At 39.9% G+C, this 27,455-nt stretch overlaps 1 protein-coding gene across 3 annotated transcripts in view; it reads right to left on the bottom strand.

Moving 5' to 3' along the window:
• Positions 1 to 1,737: 1,737 nt before the first annotated feature.
• The window catches only part of LYPD6 (LY6/PLAUR domain containing 6), a 117,637-nt gene continuing 91,919 nt past the window's right edge, over positions 1,738 to 27,455 (bottom strand). For 2 of the 3 annotated variants that reach the window (XM_027588043.2, XM_027588044.2), the window contains exons 3-5: positions 22,097 to 22,195; positions 7,219 to 7,349; positions 1,738 to 5,257 (exon numbers count right to left, since the gene is read on the bottom strand). In XM_027588043.2, the coding sequence (XP_027443844.1) occupies positions 5,090 to 5,257; positions 7,219 to 7,349; positions 22,097 to 22,195 (398 nt within the window). In that variant the 3' untranslated portion in view covers positions 1,738 to 5,089. Of the gene's footprint in view, positions 5,258 to 7,193; positions 7,350 to 22,096; positions 22,196 to 27,455 lie in introns of all 3 variants that reach the window. The other variant, XM_027588045.2, reaches the window with a different exon arrangement.

Raw genomic sequence — 27,455 nt, 5'->3', positions numbered from 1 at the left:
AGCTGGAGGCATCATGGCCCCTCATTTCAAAGCTATAGTAATCAAAATCGTATGGTATGGGCACAAACATACACACATAAATCAATGGAACAGAACAGACAGCCCAGAAACAAATGCATGCTTATATGGTCAACTAATCTACAACAGAGGAGGTGAGAATATACACTGGGGAAAAGACAGTCCCTTCAACAAATGGTACTGGGAGAACTGAACAGCTACATGCCAAAGAATGGAACTGTATCACTGTCTCACACCATACACAAAAATAAACTCAAAATGGATTAAAGACCTAATATAAGACCCCAAACCATAAAACTCCTAAAAGAAAACATAGGCAGTAAACTCTTGGACGTCAGTCTAACCAATATATTTTCGGATCTGTCTCTTCAGGCAAGGGCAACAAAAGCAAATATAAACAGATGGGACTATATCAAACTAGGAAGCTTCTGCACAGTGAAGAAAACCACCAAAATACGAAAAGGCAGACTACAGAATGGGAGAAGATAGTTGCAAATGCTACTTCCAATCAGGGGTATTAATACCCAAAATACATAAAGAACTTATACAACTTGACCTCAAAAATCCAATCTGAGTAAAAATTGGGCATGGGACCTGAATAGACATTTTTACATAAAAAAATATACAGATGACCAACAGACTTGAAAAGATGCTCAACATCATTAATCATCAGGGAAATGCCAATCAATCAAAACCACAATGAGGTATCAACTTGCAACTGTCAGAATGGCTATTATCAAAAAGACAAGAAAATAACACATGTTGGTGAGGATGTAGAGAAAAGGGAACACTTGTACACTGTTGGTGGGAATGTAAATTGGTACAGCCACTGGGGAAAACAGTATGTAGGTTCCTTAAAAAATTAAAAATAGAAATGCCATATGACCCAGCAATTCCACTTCTGGGTATTTACCCAAAGAAAATAAAAACACTAACTCCGAAAGATTTATGTGCCCCCCTCATGATCATTGAAGCCTTATTTATAATAGACAAAATATGGAAACAACTTCAGTGCCCGTTAATGTATAATTGGATAAAGAAGATATATATATATGTATGTATGTATATATATACATATATATATACAGATATATATATTATTCACCCATAAATATATATGTATATATTATTCACCCATAAAAATAATGAAATCTTGCCATTTTTGACAAAATGAAAGGAACTTGAGGGCATTATGCTAAGTGAAATAAGTCAGAGAAAGACAAATACCATATGATTTCACTTACATGTGGAATATGAAGAACATACCAAAAAAAAAAAAACAAGCTCATAAATACAGAGAATAGACTGGTGGCTGCCATAGGTGGAGAGGCATGGGAGAAATGGGTGGAGGGGGTCAAAAGGTCAAACTTCTAGTTATAAAATAAGTAAGTCATAGGGTTGTACAGCATAGGGACTCTAGTTAATAATACTGTACTGCATATTTGAAAGATACTGAGAGAAAATCTTAAAAGTTCGTATCAGAAGAAAAAAGCACTTCTAACTATGTAAGGTGACAGATGTTAACTAGAATTATGGTGGCCATTGCACAATGTATATAAATGTCAAATCATTATGTTGAACACATGAGACTAATAAAATGTTTTACGTCAATATGCCTCAATTTAAAAATAAATGAATGAATGAATGAATGAATGAATGAGAATGACCAGAAATCACAAACAAGCCGAAGTTTTTCAAGGTCACTTTCAATATCTACAATTTTACTATGAAAAATAAAACGAATCCATTGTATAGATAAACATTTATACTATTCAAATGTTTGTTTCCTGTTGCAGAAGAAGCCATCATTTTAAAACACTTTCTATTTTTATCATCAATAACAAAACAGAATGAGATTTAAAAATTAAGAGTTAATGGGATAGTATTTAGAAACACACATGCACACACACTTTTATTTTTCCCAATTGAACAAAGAAAATGCTCTAGGGAAACTGCAGACCTGATTAAAAAGTCTGGTAATCTTTTCCTCTTTGATTTTCTGCCGCACTTACTGTCTACATGAATCATTTGGCGTGAGTGAATTGTCTTGTATCTTTTCATGCATGTATTTCTTATCTGTACAACAAGAAAATGAGCTCTTAGAAGGAAGTTCCCTGTGATCCTAAGCCCTACACCTTATACATAACCTGAGTGCCTTCATCACTGACTGACATGCACATTTGCAGGGAGGAAAGTGGTGAGATACACTTAAAACTTTTATTCAGTGATTTACAAAATGTACAATATTTACAAAATGTAGGCATTAATCCCATATTGACATGAATGCTATGGGGAGTCTGAAAATAAATAAGTGGCACATAGGTTAATGAACACATCACGGCTCTTTGCACTTCAAGCCGTCGCCAACCGTGGGATTTAATGGAAAGTTTAGTGTGGTAGAAAAGTTACACCGATGACCAGTCCTGGGCCTTCCACATGAATGGCCCTTCCTTGGCTCCTTGAGGCTGGGGATGGCGAGCAAATCACTTTCTTTCATGAGAACGAAACACCAACCATTCTGATAGGCACACGAGGTGCGTGCGGTCACATCTGTGTAGCGTTTGCAGTGATTCTCCCGGGGGGCGGATGAGTCCTCATCCCTGTGGACCTGGTCCCTCACACCAGACCGGGAGGCTTTGGAGTGGTCACTTTCTCATTAAGAACCAACATTTGGACTTTGTCTCTTACTCAAATTGCATGCAGTACTTGGCAGGTATCAGTGGAGAGTGGCCATGCACAAAAATGGTACTTGTAGATATGTACAACATCAAATTTTCACCGTCTTAGAGCATTTATAGCAGTTAACCTGCCACCTCTTTTAGCAAGAGGAATGAACTTGGAAGCTGTACCCTCCACCCCTTGAAGAAAAAAACACCATCTAGGGGACACACACAAATGGCATCCTGCAGAGGCAGAACTAGACAAACTCCACATGATCAGACGGACAGATTCCCGTGGCCAGGTGCGGAAGCTTTCCTAGGGGTGGTAATTTCATCTTCCCTTCCCTCTTCAATCCCACCTCACCCTATATATCCTAAATTGGAAGGAAAAGGCTTCCTGTTACTGAGCTTCTTAGAGCCTTAGTACCTTCATCTGTAAAGTGAAAATACTAGTAATATTCCCTAGAGGGTGCTGGCAGGTTTTATATGACTTAATGTGTGTGTGTGTGTGTGTGTGTATTGTGTATATATATATATTGTGTGTATGTGTATATATATATATATATAAAGTGCTTAGCATAGTGCCTGCCACATAAGAGGTGTTTAGTAAATGTCTTGTTTTCTCTCCCTTTACTTCCCTCACCCCATTTATAAGCAACATATTGATAAGCCTATCAAACTCTGTTTTAAGGCCATTTGATGCAATTTAGATTATTTCATATCAGAGTTACCACTGTCAGTTCATATTTGGTAATCCCCTGAGGGGGTCTCATTTTATGAGCCACAGACATTTTCCTGTGCAAGGCAGATGGACCCTGACAATACTCTCCTCTTTATCCGCAATGGTTCCACCAAATTTCATGCAATATGCCCCATAACCTTGCAGAGGAACTCATACCATTGATGCTCACCACCTGAACACTTCCGGGACAATACCACTGAGGAAACAGTGAGCAAAAACCCTTGAGGCCAACACATTCCTCTTGCTCAAACATAAGTTAATTTTTTTTTCAACACTGGTGCAAGTATTATAGATAACTTTGAACAAACATATATTACAAGTTCTACCACTGTTGAAAAATAAGTACTCTAATTTGGTAATTTTGTCCAGAATAAAGAATATTTTATGATATATTTAAGTTTCTAGTTATGGCATATAAAAATAAATATTGTATAAATGATTTACAAGGAAGAACAAGTTGTAACTCAGGCCAAAAATATAGGAAGGATGGCAAAAATTTTGCCATCTACTTCAAAAGCAATCACCTAAAAGAAAGAAAATAATCCCACTGGATCTCCTTATTAGTCTCATCATCACCCAACTGGCCTACCTACTTCTCCTCCTGGGATATTATGTCTTCTTTCCCTATCAATCTTGAGATAATGCGATCCTTAAAGTCCCTGGGGATTTGAAAGAGGAAGAACCCGGGAGGGCTCTCTGGCAGTATGAAGTGCAGATGGGAGATCTGGCTAAGCCACTGACTGGGCCCTCACAGTGAACTTGGGTCAACCTCCACACATCTCTTTTCTTTCATCCTGAAATCCTCTCTCTGTCTAGTTTAGCTATGCCTGAATAGAACCCCATGAGTGGAGAAAACTCTATCCTGCTTTGGGACTCTTTGGTTACCCTTTGGCCCAGGTAGAATTTAGGATCTCATGGAGCACAGTGAGGTGCCAAATCAAGGCCAATCTCACCAGTTATAATGAAAGGGATACGGAGCTACTTTATGGATGCCAGTTCCATTAAGTTGGGAAAGATCCTTCTCCAGCTACCTCTCCCCCTATGCAACAAACTTATGATTGCCTTTTATTTCCTGCACAGAGCAGAGGGAATATGATTCCCACCACCGGGAGAAGAATGTTGGGAAAATTAAATTGGACAACTGCTTACTACTTTTCCAGGGACTCAGAATCTCCAAGGAAATAGTCCATTCATTTCGGAATCAAAGTTTTAACATTCTAAAGCTATAAATAAATTCATGATTATATTTAAACCAGTGGTCCTGTACCTTTCTCTTAAAGAACACACATCTATGCATGTCCATATAAACACACTGTCTAACATCTCAGAAGATCCCAGGACCTCCTGTGCCTCATGTATGTCTTCCAAATTAAGAGCCTCAGATCTCAATAAAAATGCAGAACTATTTCCTGGAGTGAAAAGACAGGTTTGTGGTATAAAACTCAGGGTCTGTTTTGGCGGCAGGCTGGCTTTGATGAGGTCTTGGACTTGAAATGACTACCCTGAAGCAATGCTTGTTCCTCATGACAGGTGGAAATGCCTGGCTGTGAAGACATCTGTGAGTGTCATGGTTTCGCATGTGTAACTATTGTCAAGCCAACGACTCATGCATGACCATGGACCATGGTGATCCCCATGGATTGCTACTATACATGGCGCATCGCAGCTGCTATAATGTGAGTCCCAACCACACCCACAAGCAGGACACTATCACTGACATGCAGTGTGGGTGCCCAATTGTCTGATTTATGGGTGACGTTGTGGCAAATGTGGCATCAGTTTCATTTCGGGGGAGTGGCAAGTTACAGATATTTCCTTCACAACAGGAAGTGCAGACCTGAAAGAAAGGAAGAGAAACAGAAGGCTGATGAGAAGCTGGCAGATCTTGGAAGGAGACAAGGATTTTGGAAGGAACGGTCTCCCTCACAGTAAGACTGAAATGACAATTACCTGTTCCACAAAAGAGGCACCAACCCTGCATTCAAGGAAGTGGGATGAAATTTCATCTGGAAGCAATGTGGTCAACTTGAAAACCCCCTGGACTAAGCTTCAAGGAACATGAGTTCTGTTTTTGACATCCCTCTAGGTGGTTATTACAGGGTTCTACAACCTTCCTAGGTCTCAGCTTTTCTATGTGTGAAATGGGGATTATAATACCCTACAATCTCAAAGAAACCCCTTCTGACTATTTGAAGAAGCTGTTCAGAGGGTAAACTTTCACTTGCCAAATTTCCATAGTGTAAGTGAAGTGGAAACAACCCAACTTAAACTTAACTATTTACTTTCATTAGAACTGTCTACATAACTACCACCATTCTTGTGGGAGAGTTAAAGTTTGGAGGGTTTTCATTAATGCAATCATTCCTGCATTATACTACTTTATTCAGGGACTGTAAGAAAGAAAGAAACCTAAAGGATTGTTGGCTGAAATTATTTTGGGCCATGGCTACACAGAGTACAGATCGGTAGCTTCAGCACCACCTGGGAGTCTCTTAGAAATGCAGAATCTCAAACCTCACCCCAACTTTAGCGAATCAGAATATGCATTTTAACAAGATCCCCAACTGATCTGTATGCACAGTAATATTTGAAAAACTCTCTGGGGTGGTCAATATCCTATTCAGTCATTATCCTGCAAGGATTTGAGGCTGGTCACAGTTGACTTGGGCTAGGAAGACATTATAATCTTGAGGAGAGAAACTGAAGGTCAGAAGTGAGCTTGAATTCTCTCTGTCAGACATAATTACCAGCTCTGTGACCTGAGCACATGACGTCACTTCTCTGATCTTTAACTTTATCCACGGTGAAGTAGCCACAACGAAGCCTGAGAGCCAGGCTTGCTAGGAGTGTGGCGGGGAGTGAGGTAAAACCCTTGAGTTTACCTTTTATATTTCAAACCAGGATCTGCAGATCATATTTTAAAATTGAATTCTTAGTGTATTTCACTAAGTGTACACTTAGTGTATTTCAAGTTGCTTGAAAATTGGGTGTCTTCTACTAAATGCCACTAAACATGGCATTCCAGGGTTTTGAGAGTAGAAGTTGCCTCCGACCACCAGGAAGGCAGCCTGATGGGGAGAAGCGAGCCAACTCCAAATAAAGGCCAAGGCCTGATATGTAAGATTATATGTGGGGCCAGCTCTGAACAGCCAGCAGGAGATCGGGGGCATTCCCCTCTCCAACCACAGTCAGGCTGCCCTTCTCTGGTCCTTTATATTCTCCTCCAAGGCTGCACTTGAAGTTCATTTTACGCTCAATGCCTCTGTATAGGCACCGGATGGAGTTTAAGTGGAGTAAACCCACATGGAGATGGTTCTCTGATCACCTACTGAAATGATTCAGGAGCCAATGGATGCCTTCCCCAAGTCAGCATTCCAATGAAGACACGAGCCTCACTTCACAGACAGTTATCAAAGCTAACCTGCTGTGGCCATCCTCAGCTGAATGAATTGTTGCTACATCTGCAATGCTTTACCATTGAGGACATAACTGGTCCCTCATTCCTCTTCCTTCTGGTGGCTTTATTACTTTCTTCTGAGTAAAGAAAGGGCTTACAATAATTTTCAATACCCTCTTTGTGTTGTGTTTACATAATTTATACTGGTTTTCCTATGCTCTGGTATAAATTTATCCTCTTAGAGCAAACCGGAAAGGAGAATCTTCACATAATGCTATATTAAAGACAGTCAAAAGCCAGGCTACTTTGGGGAGTGCGAATTTGCTCATGAGCTCTGGCACGCATCTGCAGTGGAGGAAGGCTGACTATGCTGTACCCGTCACTTGCTTTGATGCCCAGACCTTGTGGCCTTCATGTTCAGAATCTCTGCAGCCAGTGGACAAGCACTCTTCCAGTGGAACGCAGCGTTTGGTGACAGAGATGCTGTTTCCCGTGACTTCCATTGTATGCTGAGTGTAGCAGTATCTGGTCTCTGTCAACAGAGAAAATATGTTTCAGTTGAGATGGGAAATGTTAGCCCAACCTGCCTGGAAGGGAAACAACAGGAGTGTCAACACTACAAGTCCTGAAGAGATTTAACAGCACATGAGATGTACACTGTGTTGAGTTTATGTCCAGTCCCAAAGAAGTCCTTGGAGAGATGCACTTCACTGCGGTAGGAGGAGAGCGTTCTGAAGAATACTGGTCTCTCTGCCTGTCGTCATCCCCAGAAGCCAAGATATAATGGTATCATTCTTTGCCTTTCAAAAAAATTTTGCCACTGTATTGATTTTTATTTTTAGGGGACGAGAGGTTTGGAAGGATGATTAGGATGTGAGAATCGCCAATTTTCAGGAAGACAAAGGGCTGAAAAAGTTCAAAGAATACAGGTTAAAAAAAGAAGTTAGGCAGGTAACAGTGGTTTTCAAGGAGTTAAAAGACTATAGCTGATGCTGGAGTGTGTGTGTGTGTGTGTGTGTGTGTGTGTGTGTGTGTGTGTGTGTGTGTTTTGGAAACAGCTATTCCCTTGTAAGGGCTGAACAATTAAAAATAGATTCATTTTATCTTCAGAAAATGACTTTATCCAAAAGAAAGAACTTCTTGACAATGAGCATAGCTGGATCCTAGAATTTAATCCAGGTGAAGGTGTTGCAAAACTGAGGAGCATCATTTCTCCCTAGTATGATTTCTAGGATGGCAGATGTAGACGGACCATGACATAAGTTTCTAGACATCCCTCAAAATCTTAGGAATCCAAAAACTTAAGATTTCTTCTAAACTACCATGGAGAATTTTTCTACTTCTAATTTAAAGACTAAAGAAAAATGGCTTTGTCAAAGTAATTCTTTAAGGCCTCTAGGCAGTGTTCAGCTTTCTAAGCCTGGGATTTAGGAGAATGTTCCTGCTCCACTTTCAGATTGAAAAAGAAAATGAATAATTCTTAAGAAATGTCACTGAGCTGTTTTTCATCCATATCTTGGATTCAATTTTGCATGCTTTATACATTTTGGATATTTAGTGGTTAATATGAAATTATGACTTTCTATGATATTATTTATTAGGCAATAAAAATTCCCCCACCAGATTCGGTCACAATTTTGGCAGCTTTTAACCAAAGTACTAAAGTCCAAAGAAGGAAGCTTAAGAATTTTAGGCCCTGAGGATGAGCCAACCGGAAAGAGAGGTCTGTACCACACTGACACATCTTGGGAATCATGAAAATTCAGGGTTTTAACAATCTCCCTAAACAGGAACCTGACAGGAACCTGAGTGGCCTCTGATTGAATCTTACCAAGGACAGAGATTTCCCTAATGATTATACTACTGGGGGGTGTACCTGGGCTGAATTTGGTCAATGCCGTCCCCCAAATGCTTTCCCCACACTGCACCCTGACCAGAATTTTGTCAGTGGGAATCAGGTCAAGACAGCCCTAGCTAGCTCAGGGTCCTGGAGAGCTCTTTGGGAGTGAAGTAAGGCCACCCTATGAGCTCACAGGAAAAGTTGAAAGTTTTGCACCTGGCAATGATTCTCTCAAAGTCCTAAAATATTTTAAAATTGGAGTGATTGTTTTTCCGATGCAGAGGAGGTAGAAGATCTCTGATTTTTTAAGCCTGTGACAGGTTTTAACACATGGAGACTGGTAGCCTGAGAGATTTACTTCTCTCAGGGTTTACTTCTTTGGTATCAGACTTGGACATTTATGGTCATGATAGGTACACCTTTCCCACCCCATCCCACCTTCAGATGTTCAAGAAAGCAATAAAGACAGGAATGCTCTTATCTCCTGTCTCCTCTTCATGCAGACAACCAGGAGTAGATGCCAGAGGTTTTATTGCTCCAAAGGTAAATCTGAGTAGGTAAGATCATACATTTATGGAATAAGTAAACCATTACGTGGTTTCAGTTTTAGAAATTGGGCTTGTCCCCCAAGTATTAAATTCTCTTGTCTTAAGTAAGCCTCGAATAACAATTGGTGAACTTGCTATAACTATTTTTTGTTCTTACTTTTGTGTCTATAATAAACTCTCTTTTTATTAATTGGAAATTTATTCCACTGTAAAGATAACAACGAATGAGCTTTTTTTTTCAGGGAAAATATGTGAAAGTCCAGTACCTAATAAGCTAATTCTTGCCATCCTGGGGAGAGAAAAATGATCTGCGATGAGGCTAAATAAAGAATTTTCTTGCACTCACCAAATCTAACCCATGAAACAAAGATATTTTGAGAATACCCCATTACTTCCAGCAGCAGCTATCCTAGATCTGAAGCGTTAATCCATTCCACTTCTTATCTTACAGAACCCCTAGGTGAGTTATGAAATGTTAACATAAAAAAAAAAGGTTCTACAGTTAAATAAGTTTTGGAAATATTCAAATAAAGTTGAACAGGTTTCTTTAGGACACAACTTAGGAGAGCCTTGAATATGTATTGTGATCTCCAAGGCGGGTGGGGGGTGGGCAGGTAGCATTTCCCAAGCAAGACGAGGTGGACCACATGTGGCTTATCACTGGGCTGTAGAATTGATAAAAAAGGAGTTTCAGCCACAAAGCGTTGCGCTCCATGCATTCTGAATAATCCTTGGGTTAGTAGTGAGGTTATATGAGAATCAAGCCTGCTGATAACTTCACACTAAAAGGATTTCAAAGGCTTTTATCTGAAAGATAAAAGATGGATTTGAATTTCTACCAGGTTAGTTTTGGCCTCTAACATCTCATATTCTGCAACTGCATGGTATTCCCAGAGGTGATGAAACAAAAGTCTTTTACTGTAAGACTCACATGCATGCAACTGAAAGCAGAACTGGGTATAAGAGAGCTTAATCGACTAGTGGAAAACACAAAATACATAATTTTTCATGAAATACATACACACACACACACACACACACAGAAATTTCATAACCTAGTTCTGAAATTTAAAAAAAAGGTTCAAAGCTAAAATATAAATTTCCATTTACCCACCAATATTCAGTTTCTAATAATGGAAGCTGTATTTAAACAAAATATACACCAAATGATTTGAATTAAAAATGACCAACTCTCTGGGAAAAGGCTTTCTCACCGCTCAGTTATTCCCTTTGGGTCCACTAGTTTTGTTATTTTTACAAACATCTGTAATGATTAAAGTGATGCTAGAGAACCATTCACCATGTGTTAGAAAATTAATGGGAGGAATATAGCTTTAATCATAGTACTTCAAATGATATTGAAAAAATAAGTCTAGTGGCAGCTGCCGGCACAGTCCCAGCCTGATTCTTGACTGTGCCCTCACCCTTCACATCCAGCTCTGCCCCTTCCAGGTCCTCCTCTGCAATGACTCTTTGCCTAAGTGTCCAGCTGGATGCCCTTCGCCCATGTCTGACCCCAAAGATTGTCTTTGCAGCTCTGGGATCTACTCTATATAACGTCCTCTGCGTGCTTCTCCTGGGCTTCAGAGTTTTGTCTTCTAGATTTTCTCCTGCATTTCTGGTCTCTTCCTACACTTCCCTTAACCTGAATGTTGATACTCTCCCATGTTCTGTTCTTGAAACTCTTCTCACTCAAGTGACTTCATTCAGCCTCTGATGACATTATCTTCGGTCTGATACTCTCTCCCAAACTATAGAACAAATCTGCAGCTATCTCCTGGACATTGCCAGCAGCACCTCACACCTCATGTAGCTCAAACAAATCAAATTCCCCCCATCTGTTTATCTTCCTGTGTTTATCTTAGGAAGGGACATCCTGAGATGTGGCACCTCCAACTTGGACTAGGACATTCAGAATCAGCTCAGATTTCTCTTTCCAAGCTGGGTGTCTCCAAGTCCCCTGAAATGTCTCCATTATCCATCTAATCTTTCTGTTCCATTTTCCATTTTCCCAGTGCAGGACCTCATCATTTCCTGTCTCCTTTGTCTCTGACTTCTCTCCTTTCTAATGCAGGTGCCGGACAAGCGCCAGATATGTTACTGAAACCAAGGTCAGATCATGCCTCTCACTGTCTATGAGAGCCTGAGTGAACCCTACCTGTTAAGGATCCCTGGATGCATACTGCTAGGTTTATTTAGCCTACTGGAGTGGCCAGTAGGTGGTGCATTGCTTTCTCCCGGCTCCTAAAGCTGTGTGTCAAGAGCGTAAGAGTAACTTTGCTTCCCTGCTAAAGGAACCGATTACATTTATAACTCACATCTTGAAACTCAGCACTTGTTATTATTCAATGTTCCCCCTTGATCTAGGACCAGACTACCTCATCATTGCTTACTGAATACCTTGAGACACCACATTACATCTTTTGACCATTCTTCACACCAAAATTTCCCCCCATCTTCTGCTCCTGGGAACCTGTTCTTCAAGGTTCAATCTAAATGTGATGAATTCTGTGAAACCTTCCTTGATTTTCTTCCAACCAGGTTCACAGACCTTCTTAGTTTCCTCATTTGGTATGTCTGGCTTTCCTTCTAAGTCAGAGTTTCTCAACATTAACACAATTGACATATATATGTATATATATATTTTACTGTTTGATTTTTTTTAGTGTTTTTATTATTTTGAGATAATTGTAGATTCACATGAGCTTGTAAGAAATAATACAGAGGGATCTCATGTACTCTTCACCCACTTTTCCCCAAATGGCAACACACTGCAAAACTATGGTATAGTATCACAATCAGGATATTGACATTGCAGTCAAGACACAGAGCATTTCTAACTCCACAAGGATCACTCATGTCAACATTTTATTTTCACACCCTCATCCCACCTTCCCCCAACCCCTCCTTAGTCCTTGGTAACTACTAATCTGTGCTCCATTTCTATCATTTTGTCATTTTAAGGATGTTATATAAATGGACTCATACAGCATGTAAACTTTTGGGGTTAGGCATTTTTACTCAGCCTTATTCACTTGAAAGTTATCTAGATTGTTGTATCAACAGTTTGCTAACTTTTAATCCTGAGTAGTATTCCATGCTATGGATGTACCAAGGTTGGTTTAACCATTCACACATTGAAAGGGTATCTAGGTTAGGGATATTATTAATAAAGCTGCAATCAACACTTGTATAAAGGCTTTTGTGTGAACATAGGTTTGTATTTCTCTGGGATAAATGCTCAGAAGTGGAATTACTAGGTTATACGGTAGGTGCCTGTTTAATTGTTTAAGGAACTGCCATACTGTTTTCAAGAGTAGCTGTGCCATTTTATACTCCCACCAACAATATGTACATGATCTAGTTTCTCCTAATTCTTACTGGTATTTGATGGTGTTGCTATTTTTTTTTTTTTAATTTTAGCCATTCTGATAGATGTATAGTGATATATCATGTTTCTAATTTGCATTTTCCTAATGGCTAATGATGTTGAACATGTGCTTATTTGCCATCTATTTATCTTTCTTGGTGAAATATCTATTCATGTTTTTTGTCCTTTTCTTTTTTTTCCCTCTGTGTCCCGTTTTTTTATGGTTTTGCAGAATTTCTGTCCTTTTCTTATTTTGTTTTTTACTATTGTGTTTTAAGAATTCTTTATATATTTTAGATACTAGTCTTTTGTCAGATATTTGATTAGCAAATATTTTATGTCAGTTTGTTGTTTGTCTTTTCATCCTCTTTACAGGGTCTTATGTAGAACAAAAGTTTTTAATTTTGATAAAGTCCAGTTTACCATTTTTTCCTTTTACGGATCATGCTTTTTTTTTTAATCAAGTCTAAGAACTCTTTGCCTACCCATAGATTTCAAAGATTTTCTCCTCTGTTTTTTCCCTAAATGTCATACAGTTTTATATTTGGCATTTAAGTCTATGATTAATTTTGAATTAACTTTTGTAAAAGGTGTAATACTTAGGTTGAGGTTCATTTTTTGCCCATGGATGTCCAAATGCTCCAGCACACTTGTTGAAAAGGCTCTTTCCTCTAGTAGATTGGATTCTGCATCCTTGTCAAAAATAAGTTGGACATATTTTTGAGAGTCTTTTTCTGAGCTCTCTGTTATGTTCTATTGATCTATGTTCTATCCTTCTGACAATATCACTGTCTTGATTACTGTAACCATATGAGAAATCTTGAAAGAGGGTAGATTGGTACCTCCCACTTTATTCCTTTTTCCAAAATTATTTCAGCTAGTTTCTTTTTTATTAATATTTTTATTATGTTATGTTAATCACCATACATCATTAGTTTTTGATGTAGTGTTCCATGATTCATTGTTTGCGTATAACACCCAGTGCTCCGTTCAGTACGTGCCCTCTTTAATACCCATCACCAGGCTAACCCATCCCCCCACCCCCCTCCCCTCTAGAAACCTCAGTTTGTTTCTCAGAGTCCATCGTCTCTCATGGTTCGTCTCCCCCTCCGATTTCCCCCCCTTCATTCTTCCCCTTCTGCTATCTTCTTCTTCTTCTTCTTTTTTTTTTTTTTTTTTTTGGTTAACATATAAGGTATTATTTGTTTCAGAGGTACAGGTCTGTGATTCAACAGTCTTGCACACTTCACAGCACTCATCATAGCACATACCCTCCCCAATGTCTATCACCCAGCCACCCAGCTATTCTAGCTTCTTACCTTTCCATATAAATTGTATAATAATCTTGTCTATAACTACAAGAAATTTTGCTAGAATTTTGATAGGAATTGTGTAGTAAAACCTGCATATAAATTTGGAGAACTGACATTTTTACTATGTTGAGTTTTCAATTCATGAACATGGAAGTCTCCATTTACTTTTCTCTGAATTCTTTCATTAGTATTTATGATTTTAGCATACAAGTCTTGCATATGTTTTATTAGATTTACCTTGAAGTATTTAATTTTTTGAACAATTGTAAATGGTATTATATTTTTAAATTCAATGGCCATATGTTAATTGATAGTATATATAAGTACATTTGAATTTTGTATGTTAATCTTAGTATCTTGTGACCTTGCTGAACTTACTAGTTCTAGGAGTTTTGTGTAGATTTGTTGGGATTTTCTACTTAGAAAATCGTGTCATCTGTGACATGGGACAGTTTTATTTCTTCCTTTCCGATCTGTATGCCTTTCATTTCCTTGCTTTATTGCACTGGGTAGAACTTTCAGCATGAAGTTGGATAAGAATGGTGAAAGTGACATCCTTGCCTAGATCTTGAGCTTACCAGGAAAGTATTTTGTCTTTCACTAGTAAGTATAATGTTTGCTAGGTTTTTTAAAATAAATATTCTTTATCAAGTTGAGGAAGTTTCTCGCATGCTGTTTTTCTGAAAGTTTTTGATCATGAATGGTGCTGAATTTTGTGAAGTGCTGAATTTTGTGAAACGCTTTTTCTGCCTCAGTTGATATTAACACGTGATTTTATTGTCTTTAGCCTGTTAATACTGTGGATTATACTGATTGATTTTCAAATATTGAACCAGCCCTGCATCTCTGAAATATATAGCCACTTGGTCAGGCTTATTTTTAAATATTGCTAAATTCTATTTGTTTAATATTATATTAAAGATGTTTTTGACTATATTCATAAGGAATATTAGACTGCAGGTTTTTGTTGTTGTTGTTATTGTTTTTGGCACTTAGTCTGGTTTTAGATTCAGGGTAATTATAGATTCTAGATAAATTGCACAACAAAGTAACTTAGATTAGGTGGCTTAAAGAGCAGAAATTTATTTTTTCACAATTCTGGAGGCTGAAAGTCCAAGTTCAAGGTGTCAGCAGGGTTGAATTCTTCCGAGGCCTCTCTCCTTGGCTCACAGATGGGCAACTTCTCCCTGTATCTTTACATGGTCTTTCCTCTATGTGTGTCTATGTCCTAATCTCCTCTTCATAAGTGAGCCTGAATTACCACTTTACAGACCCTATCTTCAAATATAATCACATTCAGAAGTACTGGGGGTTAGGACTTCACATGTGAATTTTGGGGGGAAACATTTGAGCCTATAACAGGATCCTTGGTGGTAGAGATAGTAACCAAAAACAGTCATGTAAGGAGCCTCTGGGCTGTCAAAAATAATCAATTTCTTAATGAGGGTGCTGCTTCCATAATATGTTCAATTTGTGAAAATTCATCATGCTGTTCACTATTCTGTGTATGTCACACCTCAATTATGAGTTCAGTAAAACGGAAAGTGAAAGAAAAAAGAATCCAAGGTAAAAGAAAATAGACTTATGAGAAGAACGACCTACAAACTGAGTTGCAGATAAGCTCAATTATTTAAAGTGTACACCAATTAGGAATTATCACATGGTTTCTGGTATCCAGGCATCTGACTAATCTCTTGACTTTCCTGATCCTATCAATTACTCTCCACAGGCCCCTAAAAGACACTCTTTTTTTTTTTAAGATTTTATTTATTTATTTGAGAGAGAGAGAGAGAGAGAGAGAAGGAGAGACAGTGAGAGAGTATAAGCGGGGAGGAGAGGGAGAAGCGGGCTCCCCGCTGAGCAAGGAGCCCCATGTGGGGCTCCATCCCAGGACCCTGGGATCATGACCTGACCGGAAGGCAGACGCTTAATGACTGAGCCACCCAGGCGCCCCAGACACTCTTCTCTTTTCTTGCCCCAAGTAAAAAATTCTTCAAGGCAGAAATGAAAAATAAATGAATACCTATCAATCTGATTGAGTCATAAGTGTCCTCCTTTACCCTATAGTTGGTACCTCCTGAAGAAACTGCCACACAGATACTTTCCTGGTTTTTGTTTTTGTCTTGTCTTTAAAAAAATAATAATCATCATCGTCCATACCCCCTAAGGACAGGCAACATGTTAAGGTGAGGAAACTGTGTTTTAAAGCAAATCACTGAAATTCAGAAAGCTATGTGCTTATTACCAGACAAAGGCCAAAAAGGTGGTTGGGAAGGTATGTCAAAGTAGTGAGGATAAACAGGACCTTACCGTGAACAGTAGTTCAAATAAAAGTGATAAGACAAAAGCATCAAACAGATGCTTCCTATCTGAGACAATTATGTTAATAGAAAATACTTGGGCAAAACCATTGTGAATTGAGGTAGGTTAGATGATTTCAGGGTGTCAAAAGAAAACCCATCTTGTTTAGGCTGATAGAACTTGAGTTAAAAATTACTGGAAAAGTTCTAATTAAAGAATAAATCTGGGAATTACAATGCTAGCTGAAATGAACTAGCTTGTACCTTCTTACCAAGAAACAACAGAATAAAATTACAATAGCCAGATAAAATTAAAGCAACAGACATCTGTGTGGAAGCACAGATGAGCTACCCAGGCAGACAGGATTTGAAGAGCGAGATACCAGTGGAACGAACGACACGCTGAGTTGAGCCTGACGTTCTATACCTGTTCTCCCCTCAAGGCACTTGCGGACTCCAAAGTTGTACACATGGAGGCTGAGAAGCCGAGCCCAGAGCCCTGCTGAGGGACAGAGAAGCTGAGCAGAGCCTTGGTCACTCTCAAGGGATTTGGGAGGCACAAACGGGAATTCAGTAGAAGCAGGATAGCCGGGAGAGAAGGGAAATGCAGAGAAGTAAGGCTGGCGGTCTGAGTACAGAATTCTAGGATGGTGGTTATTTACTTCCAGTGCCTTAAAAATGTCATGCTGTTAACTTCTAGCCTCTATTGTTTCTATCAACACTAAGCATTGGCAAGGTTGTGCAGCAACTGGTACTCTCAGGCACTGCCGGGGAGAGCATACCTTGGTCCAGTCATTCTGGAAAACTGCTAGGTAGTATCTGGTAAGGCCAAACCATGCATACCACGTGCCCAGCAACACCCCCCAACCCGGGATAGACCTTGCGGAAATTCACACATACACGTACCAGAACACATGTACAGGAATGCTCATGACATTCAAAAACGAGATAATCCAAATGTCCATCGAGAGTGGAATGGATGAATTTTAGTATATATACACCTATGAGAATAATTCTGTGGCTCATAAAAACAAGGATGACTCTCACATACAAAATGTGGGAAAGAAAGGAATACATTCTGTGATTCCATTTATATATAGCTCAATGATAGTAGTCATAATTGTGTTACCTCTGGGAGAGGGGTGTAATGACTGGGGGACCCTAGTGGCCTTCTGAAGTTCTGTTACTTAACATAACAGACACACAGCCTGTTCACTTGGTGAAATTTCAATGAGCTCAGCACCTATGATCTATTCACTTTCTGGAATGGATGTTACACTTTAATTTTAAAATTTTTACTTTAAAAACATTTAGCAATATGACAAGAAAGATCACCTAAACATCACTTCATTACATAGAAGCCAGGAGTGTCAGATAACATATAGCCAATACCCTCTGTAGATATACAAATGAACTCTCCTGAATGTAAGGGAAATTCTAAGGGCCAACGTAGGTTCTGAGTTTCCTACCCAGGATGGAGGTGGGGGCTGGGAGGTGTTCATAGATGGACTATAAGAAGATGTGAAGCCTGGGGTCTTCACAGGGTTTAGAGCTAGAATAGATACCCCTATAGAATGGTAGAAACCTTGAAAGGCTATATCCTATTGCCTAAAAGAGAAAAAAAGCAACCACTGTAGGTAAAGTAAAATAGAAAGGCTATGTGTCTCAGCCTGGGTTCCAACTGAAAGAAGTCGACAATAAAGCGGTCTTTCCTGAAAATTTGTAACCAGGGGGCTTGTCTTCAGTTATGCGGGGGACCACAGTTATATTAACAGATATGAAAAGAGTCACCCAGTGTCATGTCCAGCTTTTTCTTCACTTGCACAGAAAAACTGTGAGCAGCACAGAAGCTGGCGCCTAAAGGATGCGTGTCCCTCTATCTCAAGATTTCTCCTGGTCTGATTTTGCATCGGCAGTAATATCAAGTGGAAGATTTTGCCTTCAAGGGAGGCATCTGCACTTCATAATCAAGAAGAAACATAAAAGCCTTGGCTGCTTAGGCATCCTCCACAGAATGAGCCTTTTTGAAAACTGTAATGTTTTTGACTTGACATTTAAACCCACAGATTCTTAATGAACATTGAGACAGCCCCTCTCTCAAGGTTTTTAAGCTTGCACACAGGCAAAACCTTTGAATCTGAATGCATACTCTTAACTCTTGTTTTCTTTCACCAGTTCCTTTAACTGGTCCCTCATGTAATATGATTTCAAGATCCTTTCTGACTCTAGTTATTGCCCAGGAAGTGCTCGGAGACCAAAGACTAAAGAGAAGCCAGCCAAGTGAAGCAATAAGAGCCAGCCATGGAGGGCTCTTAAATTCTCCTGTATGGTAGCAGGAATCTGTAAATGCCAGAGGCAATAACAAAGTGACAGAGAAGAAAATACCTACACAACACACATTTCCAAGGTAAGAGTGATAGGAACCTGAGTGAGCTAGAGGAGGCTGGCTGATGCCACCATTGCCCGACAGAGTGATTCTAGTTAGGACAAGGCTTTCTTGATGCTTATTTTGCCAAATGATGATTCATGACAAGTCTGTAAGCAAGCTTACCTCAGCTGCTAAAATACAATAGTCTCTGTGTATCTCCTTTTGAGTTCAGTTTTCAAAAATTCTTGAAACCCAGGTGATCCCCTAAGCAATTTGGAATGTGGGCTTATTCCATAGAGATAAGACTAAATACTTACATGAAATGGTTTTTTTCACTTTCAACAAGTTATTTTCGCATCATGTGATAATTAAAACCTAGCTAAACATGTTACAAAACAAAAACCTAAGAATATCACAGAAAGCCAGGATGTTTTTCCATAGCATCTACTGAGCTTCCCTTACTAAGCCTGTTGGTAGTCAATCCTATAGCTGCTTCACACTAATCATCAACAGAAAAAAAATAAATTTAGGGTTAATCAGTAGTTTTCAGTAGTTAGATACAACCCAGATTTTAATCTAAGAATTATGACGCTATTTTCATTTTGAGAAAAATCCGGAGAAAACCCAGAGGGAAAGATGGACGGCCCCTAGGAAGTGGGGCTGGTCAAGAAGGAAGCTAAGCGTGGCTCCATCTCTTCTCAGGTTACAGCTTTAGTCTCCACTCCTTCCCTGACAGGTTCAAGGCCCCCACAAAAAAAATCAAGCTACATTTCTTTGTTCCCGCTGTTCTCTGACATGAACTAGTTGCTACACCCAGTTTGGGTCTCTCTCCGTGCAGTGAGCACACCTGGGAATCCCGCCTCCACACCTTTGCTCTGAGTGACTTCCCCGAAGCCACGCCCTCCTTGACATTCTACTTCCGCTGCCCACTTCTGAGCTGTTGCCTCTTCCGGGTCCACGGCGCCGTCCCTAGCCACCTCAGCCCCCAAACAGCAACTGTTCCCATAAGCTCCCACAGCACTGAACACCGTGCTTCATTTGGCGCTTGCTTTTGTCCTGATATTTTTGACATTTGATACGTTCAGATCTGATCTCCCCAGCTAACTGGGTGCTCCCGGAAAGAAGAAACCAGATTCCTGTCTTTCACTGTATAATCCCCCGAAAAGCCTGGCATGGTGGTTCTGTGTCATGAACCTCAGGGCATCACTTTCCATTTATCCTTATAAATTTAAGCACAAAAAGATAAAAGTGGGAGGAAAGAAGGGAAAAAGAGGAATTGTGTGAACACTGTGATTCTTTCAGAGAGCTGTACTTTGGAAGAACAGATTTTGACCTTTGAAGAAAGCACTAGAAGGGACTGTTCTCCCTTCCTGAGAGGAATTCAAGCAGAGTGCTACCGGTCACCTGTTTTTCCTTTGTGACAGGGATATACTTGCCCACCATTGGACTTGGACTGGGCCTCTGTGAAATCTGGCCCAAAGCCTGAGCACACCAGCTCACAATCCCTCCTTGTTCTCTGCATCCTCTCTGCTAGAGCAATGCCGAGAAAAGCACCGCCACGTGTCCTCTGCAGTACATCCAACTTGTGGCAACTGTTTCAAAAGCTAACCTACCACCTTTGTCCCTGCTGGAACCGTCCCAAAGGTTATTGGCTACACAAACAAACCATCCTGTTTTTGTCCAGAGTCACTGTTTACAATGGGTCTCAAATTTTGCTGCCTAAGTAGAATGACTCGGGGAGATTTCAGAAAGCCTTATGCTCAGCCACACCCCACACCATAAAGGATTTCAAAAATCCTTATGCCCAGCCACACCCCACACCATTTGAATCCCTGAGAATGGACCCAGGCCTCAGTGTTTTAAAATCTTCCCCCGTGATTTCAATGTGCCACCAAGTTTGAGAAGCAGTGGTTAAACCAAGTCCATGAGCAACCTATCCAAATGTTCATTCTGTAGGGGTAATGTTAGAAAAATACTGTCTTCATCCAAAATACGCGTGTGATTGCAGAAGGCCCTGCAGACAGGACTTATCTTTGATTTACCGGGATGGTGGGATATCTAGCTTGTGATTAAGCCAAACTTCAGCATCTCCATGTTTTTCTCTTCCCTATGGTCATTTGGGATTCCATTAGCATCTCTACCTAAAGGTAAACAAGAGGAAATTGTTTGGAAATGACAACAGTATGTTTCACTTACTATTAGTGGGAGAGGAGCTCCCAGTGGTTCTGGCCCCTGACTGTTCGTTAGAATCACCTGTGATATTTAAATCCACCAGTGCAGGGCCCTGATCTCAGAAGATGCTGGTTCAAGTTCTGTAGAGTTGCAGTTCTTATCACGTGGTCTCCAGACCAGCAGCATCTGTATCACCAGGGAATTCCTTAGAAATGCAAATTCTCAGACTCCATCACAGACTTACTGAATCAGGAATGGGGCAAGAGTGGGGGCAGAAATCTGTTTTAATAAGCCCTCTAGGGAATGCTGATCATGCTAGAGTTTGAGGACCATTGGCCTAGGGAGGACATAGGTTCCAGCGAGTTTGAAGAGATCCACAGGCGTTTCTACTGGGGAGCCTAAGTGGAATTGATGGGTTAAATAGTACTGGCTTAGGCAGCTGATGGCTGTCTCTTAATTTCACTTTCCACCTTCTCCCGATGTCTAGTCCTCCATGGGAGACAGAGTGCCTTTCACGAGGGTGAGTGTAAGAGCTCCGGCATCATGTTAAAAAATAATAGATTTGGTTTAGGTGTACTCAGTCATTTCAATAACTGGATTAAACCATCAGCGAAACACATATAACTACCCAAACATTTGTCAGTAAAATGCTCTGTCCTCATCATCTCCCCATCAGATGGACTTCCCTCCAAAATTAAAAGCCAGTTAATAATGACTCTATAGCCAAATATAACTATCTTTTTTATTCAAGAGGATAAAAGAGATATGAATGTGAATGTGACGCCTCTACTTCATTTTGGAATGGGCCTCTGGGTCAAAATTTCATGCTTCATTGGACATCCATCTCATCCTTCAAAAAGTACTTAATAGTTTAAAAAGCTCAGGGTTGTGTGTGTGTGTGTGTGTGTGTGTGTGTGTGTGTGTGTGTGTAATGATGCCTTTTAGAATTCTAGCTTTCATACACTCTCAGGATAGAAGCCTCTGGCAAGATATGTAATAAATGGGATCTTTATATGAACATCAATTCATACTTCACATAAAAGAAGTTACTATGCAATGACTAAAGCTTCAAAGAGTGGCCAACAGGCTGGTTGTTCTCTTGTCCTACATTTGTCTGGGCCTGGGGGTGGGAAGGATCACTTACCTCTTTTGGCGCTCCAATGATGCTTCATGAGAAAGGGGGCAATCCTAACGATTAGTTTATGTCTCTAAAAGCCTTTGATGATAAGTTGATGATAAAAGATCTACTCATAGCCTTAGACAAGAGAAGTGGTTGAGATTGCAAGCATGCCTCTATGTGTCAAAGTCAACAAGGCTGTTCACTCATGGGCAGCTCTGGGCACCCCAATCTGTCTACTGAGAGTTTACCTCGAGGACAGTAGATGTCTGGAGCCCATCGGTTGCACTCATAATTGTCTGCTGCCTTTTCACAGGTGAAACACTTAAATCCACCAGGATATGGTGTGGCTAGAAAAAGGATCAAGAAAAATGATTAATTTTTTTTAGACTGAGCACAGAATCCTGAAGTTAGACATTCTCATTTTTTAAAAAGGATTCTCAAAACAGCCTGCCTGGCAGTTTCTTAAAAAACTAAACATGTAACTACCATGACTCAGCAATTGCACTCTTGGGCATTTATCTCTGAGAAATGAAAACTAATATTCACACAAAAACCTGTATGCCAATGTTCACAGCGACTTCAACTGTAATAGCTGAAAACTGGAAACAATTCAGATGTTCTTCAATGAATGAATGGTTAAACACATGGTGGTACCTCCATTTTATGGAACACTAGCAATAAAAGTGAACTATTAATACATTCAACAACTTGAGTGAATTTCCAGGGAATTATGCGAAGTGAAAAAATCCCCAAAGGTTATATACTGTATGATTCCATTTACATAACATTTTAAAAGTGACAACATTTTAGAAATGGAGGAAAGATTAGGGGTTGCCAGGGGTTAGGGATGGCAGTGGTTGGGGGCAGGGTGAGAGGAAACTGGGGCGGAGGCCGATAGGAATTCTTGTGCTACTGAAACTGTGTAGTGTCTTGACTTGGTGGTGGCTATACAAACTTACGCATGTGAGAAAACTGTGTAGAACTAAATACACACACATACAAATGAACACAAATACAATTGGGGAAATCTGAATAAGGCAGGTGGATTGATTATACCAATGTTAATAACCTGGTTGTGATTTTATTCTATAGTTTTTAAAGATGTTACCATTGGGGGAAAGTGAGTGAAGTGAACATGGGATCTCCTTGTGTTACTTCTTATAACTGCTTATAAATGTACAATGATCCCCAAAAAAATTTCAATTAAAAATAGGCGCTGTAGATTTCCAATGATTCACTCTTACGTTTCAACTTATATAGACATGTCAGTATGTAAATATAAATATTAGGTTGAATCCTTAAAAATTTCCTTATGTTTGACCATTTTGGAACTACAAAAGCAGCCGTATCTCTGGTTCAATCGGATATTTTTATCTGGTTGACTTGACAGGGTTAAGAATTGCTAGAGATGGACACGGTGCCGGGGTGGCTCAGTCGGTTAAGCATCTGCCTTTGGCTCAGTTCATGATCCCAGGGTCCTGGAATCGAGCCCCACATCGGGCTTTCTGATCAGCAGGGAGTCTGCTTCTCTCTTTCTCTCTCCCTCTGCCCCTTGTCACCGCTCATTCTCTCTCTGTCTCTCTCAAATAAACAAAATCTTAAAGAATCCTTAGAGATGGTAAGGATCAGCTAAGAAAAGAGTCTTCATTACCAAAATCTATGCTGTGCAGAGGTGACCCTCCCAAGAGCTGGCTCGGGCCCGTATCCAACATCCACGGGCAGCATGCTGAGGGCCCGTGCTGGATGTGGAGGCACTCTAGGCCTCTAGCTCCAGCCTGAGGGATGCACAATTCCAGGAAGCCCTTCCTAGCCCTCCCTCCCCACCCCTGAACTGCCCCTTCCTACCTTCTGAAGAGACTGTCCTCTAGGTACTTGTACATTTGCCTTCATTTATGCTCAGGCAGAGAGGTGTCTGGTGAGAGTCACGCTCTAGACTGTGCCCTGGGCCTGGTGGGCATTTAAGGATGAGCCCCCACCCAAAGAATGTCAGGGTGCCAGGAATGCCAGGGTGTCTCTGTCCGTTTCACTGATGTGCTTTTACATGCTGCTTATCAACTTAAGAGTTTTCCCTTTTATAAACAGAACTTTCGTATTTTTTTTTTAATTTGTAAAATTACCTGGCCTCTTTGAAAACTACAGACACTCAAACACTTCATCTGCAGGACCAACTGTTCTCCCTCGCAGATGGCTGAGCCTGCATATCCCACTGGTGGAGATAATCATCTCAGGGTAAATTGCTTTGCCCACATGGAACCAATTAAGTATGTTATCAAAAATAAATGAAGGAGGAGGCATCAGCTTAAGGCCAAAATTATGGGCCAGCTTTAACTTTGATTTTCACCTTGCTTGTATTTGCTTGCAGCATGTCATGGAGCTGACTGACAATATCCAAGAAGCTGTCATGATCCAAACTCATAAACTGTCTAAAAAAGACAAGTAACTGGACCTTCTCAGAGGCCAACTATGTTCCTCCAAGAAGTTGGTGACTCAAATTCTTTTTTTTTAAGATTTTATTTATTTATTTAATTGAGAGAGAGAGAGAGAGAGAGAGAGAGAGAGGGACAGCGAGAAAGGGAACACAAGCAGGGGGAGTGGCAGGCAGAGGGAGAGGGAGAAGCAGGCTTCCCAACGAGCAGGGAGCCCGACATGGGGCTCGATCCCAGGACTCTGGGATCATGACCTGAGCCGAAGGCAGTCGCCCAACCAACTGAGCCACCCAGGAGCCTGGTGACTCAAATTCTGAAACATAATGATCATGAGTGCACGGACTGCCTTAAAACGGAAAGCAGCTTAGACGGAGCCACATTTCCCAAGGAGGAAATTTCTCTATGGGGAGACACATTCTCCCCATTGTACAGTTATAACAAAACAGAAGTAAACTATTTTGTAAAACTACACACAAATAATGTTTATATCTCCACATCTTGCTGTCTAGATAGGTGGGTTACATTTGAATTGAAAGATTCTACTTAGATAATTACATGCCTGAAGAATTTAAAACAGGCTTTTTTTAAAAGATTTTATTTATTTGAGAGAGAGCGAGAGCACGCATGCGCATGAGTAGAGAGAGGAGCAGAGGGAGAGGGAGAAGCAGACTCTCTGGCTTAGCAGGGAGCCCGACGCGGGGCTCCATCCCAGGACCCTGAGATCATGACCTGAGCTGAAGGCAGACGCTTAACTGCGTCAGAGCCACCCAGGTGCCCTGACAAACAGGTTCTTAAATTTTAAAGCCACTCCATATTCTTATGGACACTCAAATTAGCTTATTTTGACAAATACTGTTACAGGAAAACCCATACAAAATATTTTAGGCAACGGTCCTATTGGGTACATGAAAAAACTAGTTTCACGTGTAATATGTAAGTCAGTTTAAAAGAAGAACTTTAAAACAGCTCATAAAATTTGAAGAATTATCAAAGTAAGAGTTTTGGGGGGAAAAGGATGTAAATGATTTGTCACAGAAAAGTATTTCTCAAAAAATTATCATCATATTCACCAAGGCTTATGACTGCAAGCTAGCCGTACCACTTCAGCCTGCATGATTAATTCACGAGAGCATCCAATTTTATCTGTCTGTCACTACAGCCAGTAAAACTTTTCGCTGGAATGTTGGATTAGTTATTCCTGGAAACTTTCCCATCAAAGAGATAAATTAAGAACTCTGAATGAAGATTGATGATCCAGCCACTACAAGAATAAACTTACTGAGAACCTTGCACTAATAAGTTGTAGTGTTCCCAAATTTGGATTATTTAATAGATCCTTCAAAATGATCTTTTGCAAGATAAGTGATACATTAAATTAAATACTGTTCTTACACAAGGAGGCCTGGACTCTGAAGTTAACCCAAAGTATACCAAAATTTAAACAGGAATATGAGCTAAAACATTATGGTAGCAAAATGAAGCTTTGTTTCACATCAATTATCTCTGAATGTGTTTATCAGCACATATCGCTGACAATTAACCAAAGGATCTCCTTTTCAGTGAGTTTTACTTCCTATCTGTGTGAGTCTCAACCACAACTGTCTAATATTTGCTGATAGGAACTTTTATTTGCATCTTGGTTGGTAGTACTGATCAGTGAATAATCAAACTTTTCAGTAACAAATCTCTTCAAACAGACTCAGTTTTAAGTGGCTAATTATAGCACAATACCAAGTAAATGGTTAAATTCTTCCCTCTGGAAATATTTAACCAAAACTAAGGTCTACAGATGAGCAACTGTCTCCAGTAACTTGCTAATTGATACTGCATCTGATAAAGAAGTTCTTTTTTTAAAAGGAAGGAAAAAGGCTCCTAAGAGATGTGTTATTTTCTTCTTTGTTACTTCAAAGCATTACGGGGCAAGTAGAGTTTCAAATCATCGTGGCCTCAGCTGTGAATGAATCTAATTTGGCTCTTGATCACAGAGTTAATAAGCTTAGTATTCTGTATTTCAGGGCATAAGTCCTTGGTCCCTCAAGAGTAGGTGATTGTAAAGAAGAAAAGAAACGTCAAAGTGCCTAGTTACTTCCTGTAATATAATCTGTCCATTAGAGTCCCATGGTCAGACGTGGTTCAACCAACTATAATTCATTCGTAAGGCAATGGAAGAGATTTCATCTTTGTTTCCACCTCTTGGAACTTTTGCCTGGACAAAGGCCTTCAGTTATCAAAACTATGGTGAGAAGAGAATCTTGTTTTAAAATGCATGCTGCTATGTAAGGCATCCAAACTTGTTTTATTCTTGCCAAATTAATTCCCATTGTTTTGGAAACTGGATGCAAACCTAACATTTCTAGAAACCTAATAAAGTGAACTTCTTTCTGAGTCCATCTAGCAACAAAATATTGTCAGTATAACTTGAATACTAGGAACATATTTCTGACAGAAATGCATTTTCTAGTACCTTTCTAGAGAGTGCCCTTACCCACTAAGACTTACATAGTATAGAATTATGAAGAAACTTCGTTGGTTCACTATCTGGGCATAAGCAAGCCCCTTGCAGGGATATAGCTCTTTGTTCCACATGATTAAGGAAAGACTCAGAATATGCAACCAGAGGAAAACTGGCTTTCTCAGAAAAGGTTTCTATTATAAGTAAAGAAATGGAGGCCAAGAACAGGTTGCAACCACTTAGGATGTTAATTTCTGCTATCTCATCTGACGTCCGGAAACCAAATAAGTCACTCCATTTCTCTGAACACAAACTCCTGTTTTGAAGGTTTTATTGGTCTTTGGTATTTTAATCATAGGGTGGGAAGGAAATTCATCATTTTCCAGATGAAAAAGAAAAGAAAAGCATACAAATTATAGCAAAGAATGTTATTGAGGACAGTGCCTCAAGTTTGAAAGCCATAAAGTTGATTTTTTTTCAAAGGTTAGAAACTTTAAAACTTAGGGAACCAGGGGGTGCCTGGCTGGCTCAGCTGGTAGAGCATGCAATTCTTGATCTCAGGGTTGTGAGTTCTAAACCACATTGGGTGTAGAGATTACTTAGAAATAAAATCTTTAAAAAACAAACAAACAAAAAAAGAAAAATTAGAGAACCAGAGATCACAGGAGATTAGTCATGGGATGCTGAACTCTCCTCACCAGGCTTTCAGTCTCACCACACTTACGATCT

This window comes from Zalophus californianus, chromosome 3 (genome assembly GCF_009762305.2).
Source record: "Zalophus californianus isolate mZalCal1 chromosome 3, mZalCal1.pri.v2, whole genome shotgun sequence".
Lineage (NCBI taxonomy): Eukaryota > Metazoa > Chordata > Mammalia > Carnivora > Otariidae > Zalophus > Zalophus californianus.
The sequence above is the reverse complement of the archived record's forward strand: the minus strand, read 5'-3'. Positions and strand labels throughout refer to the sequence as shown.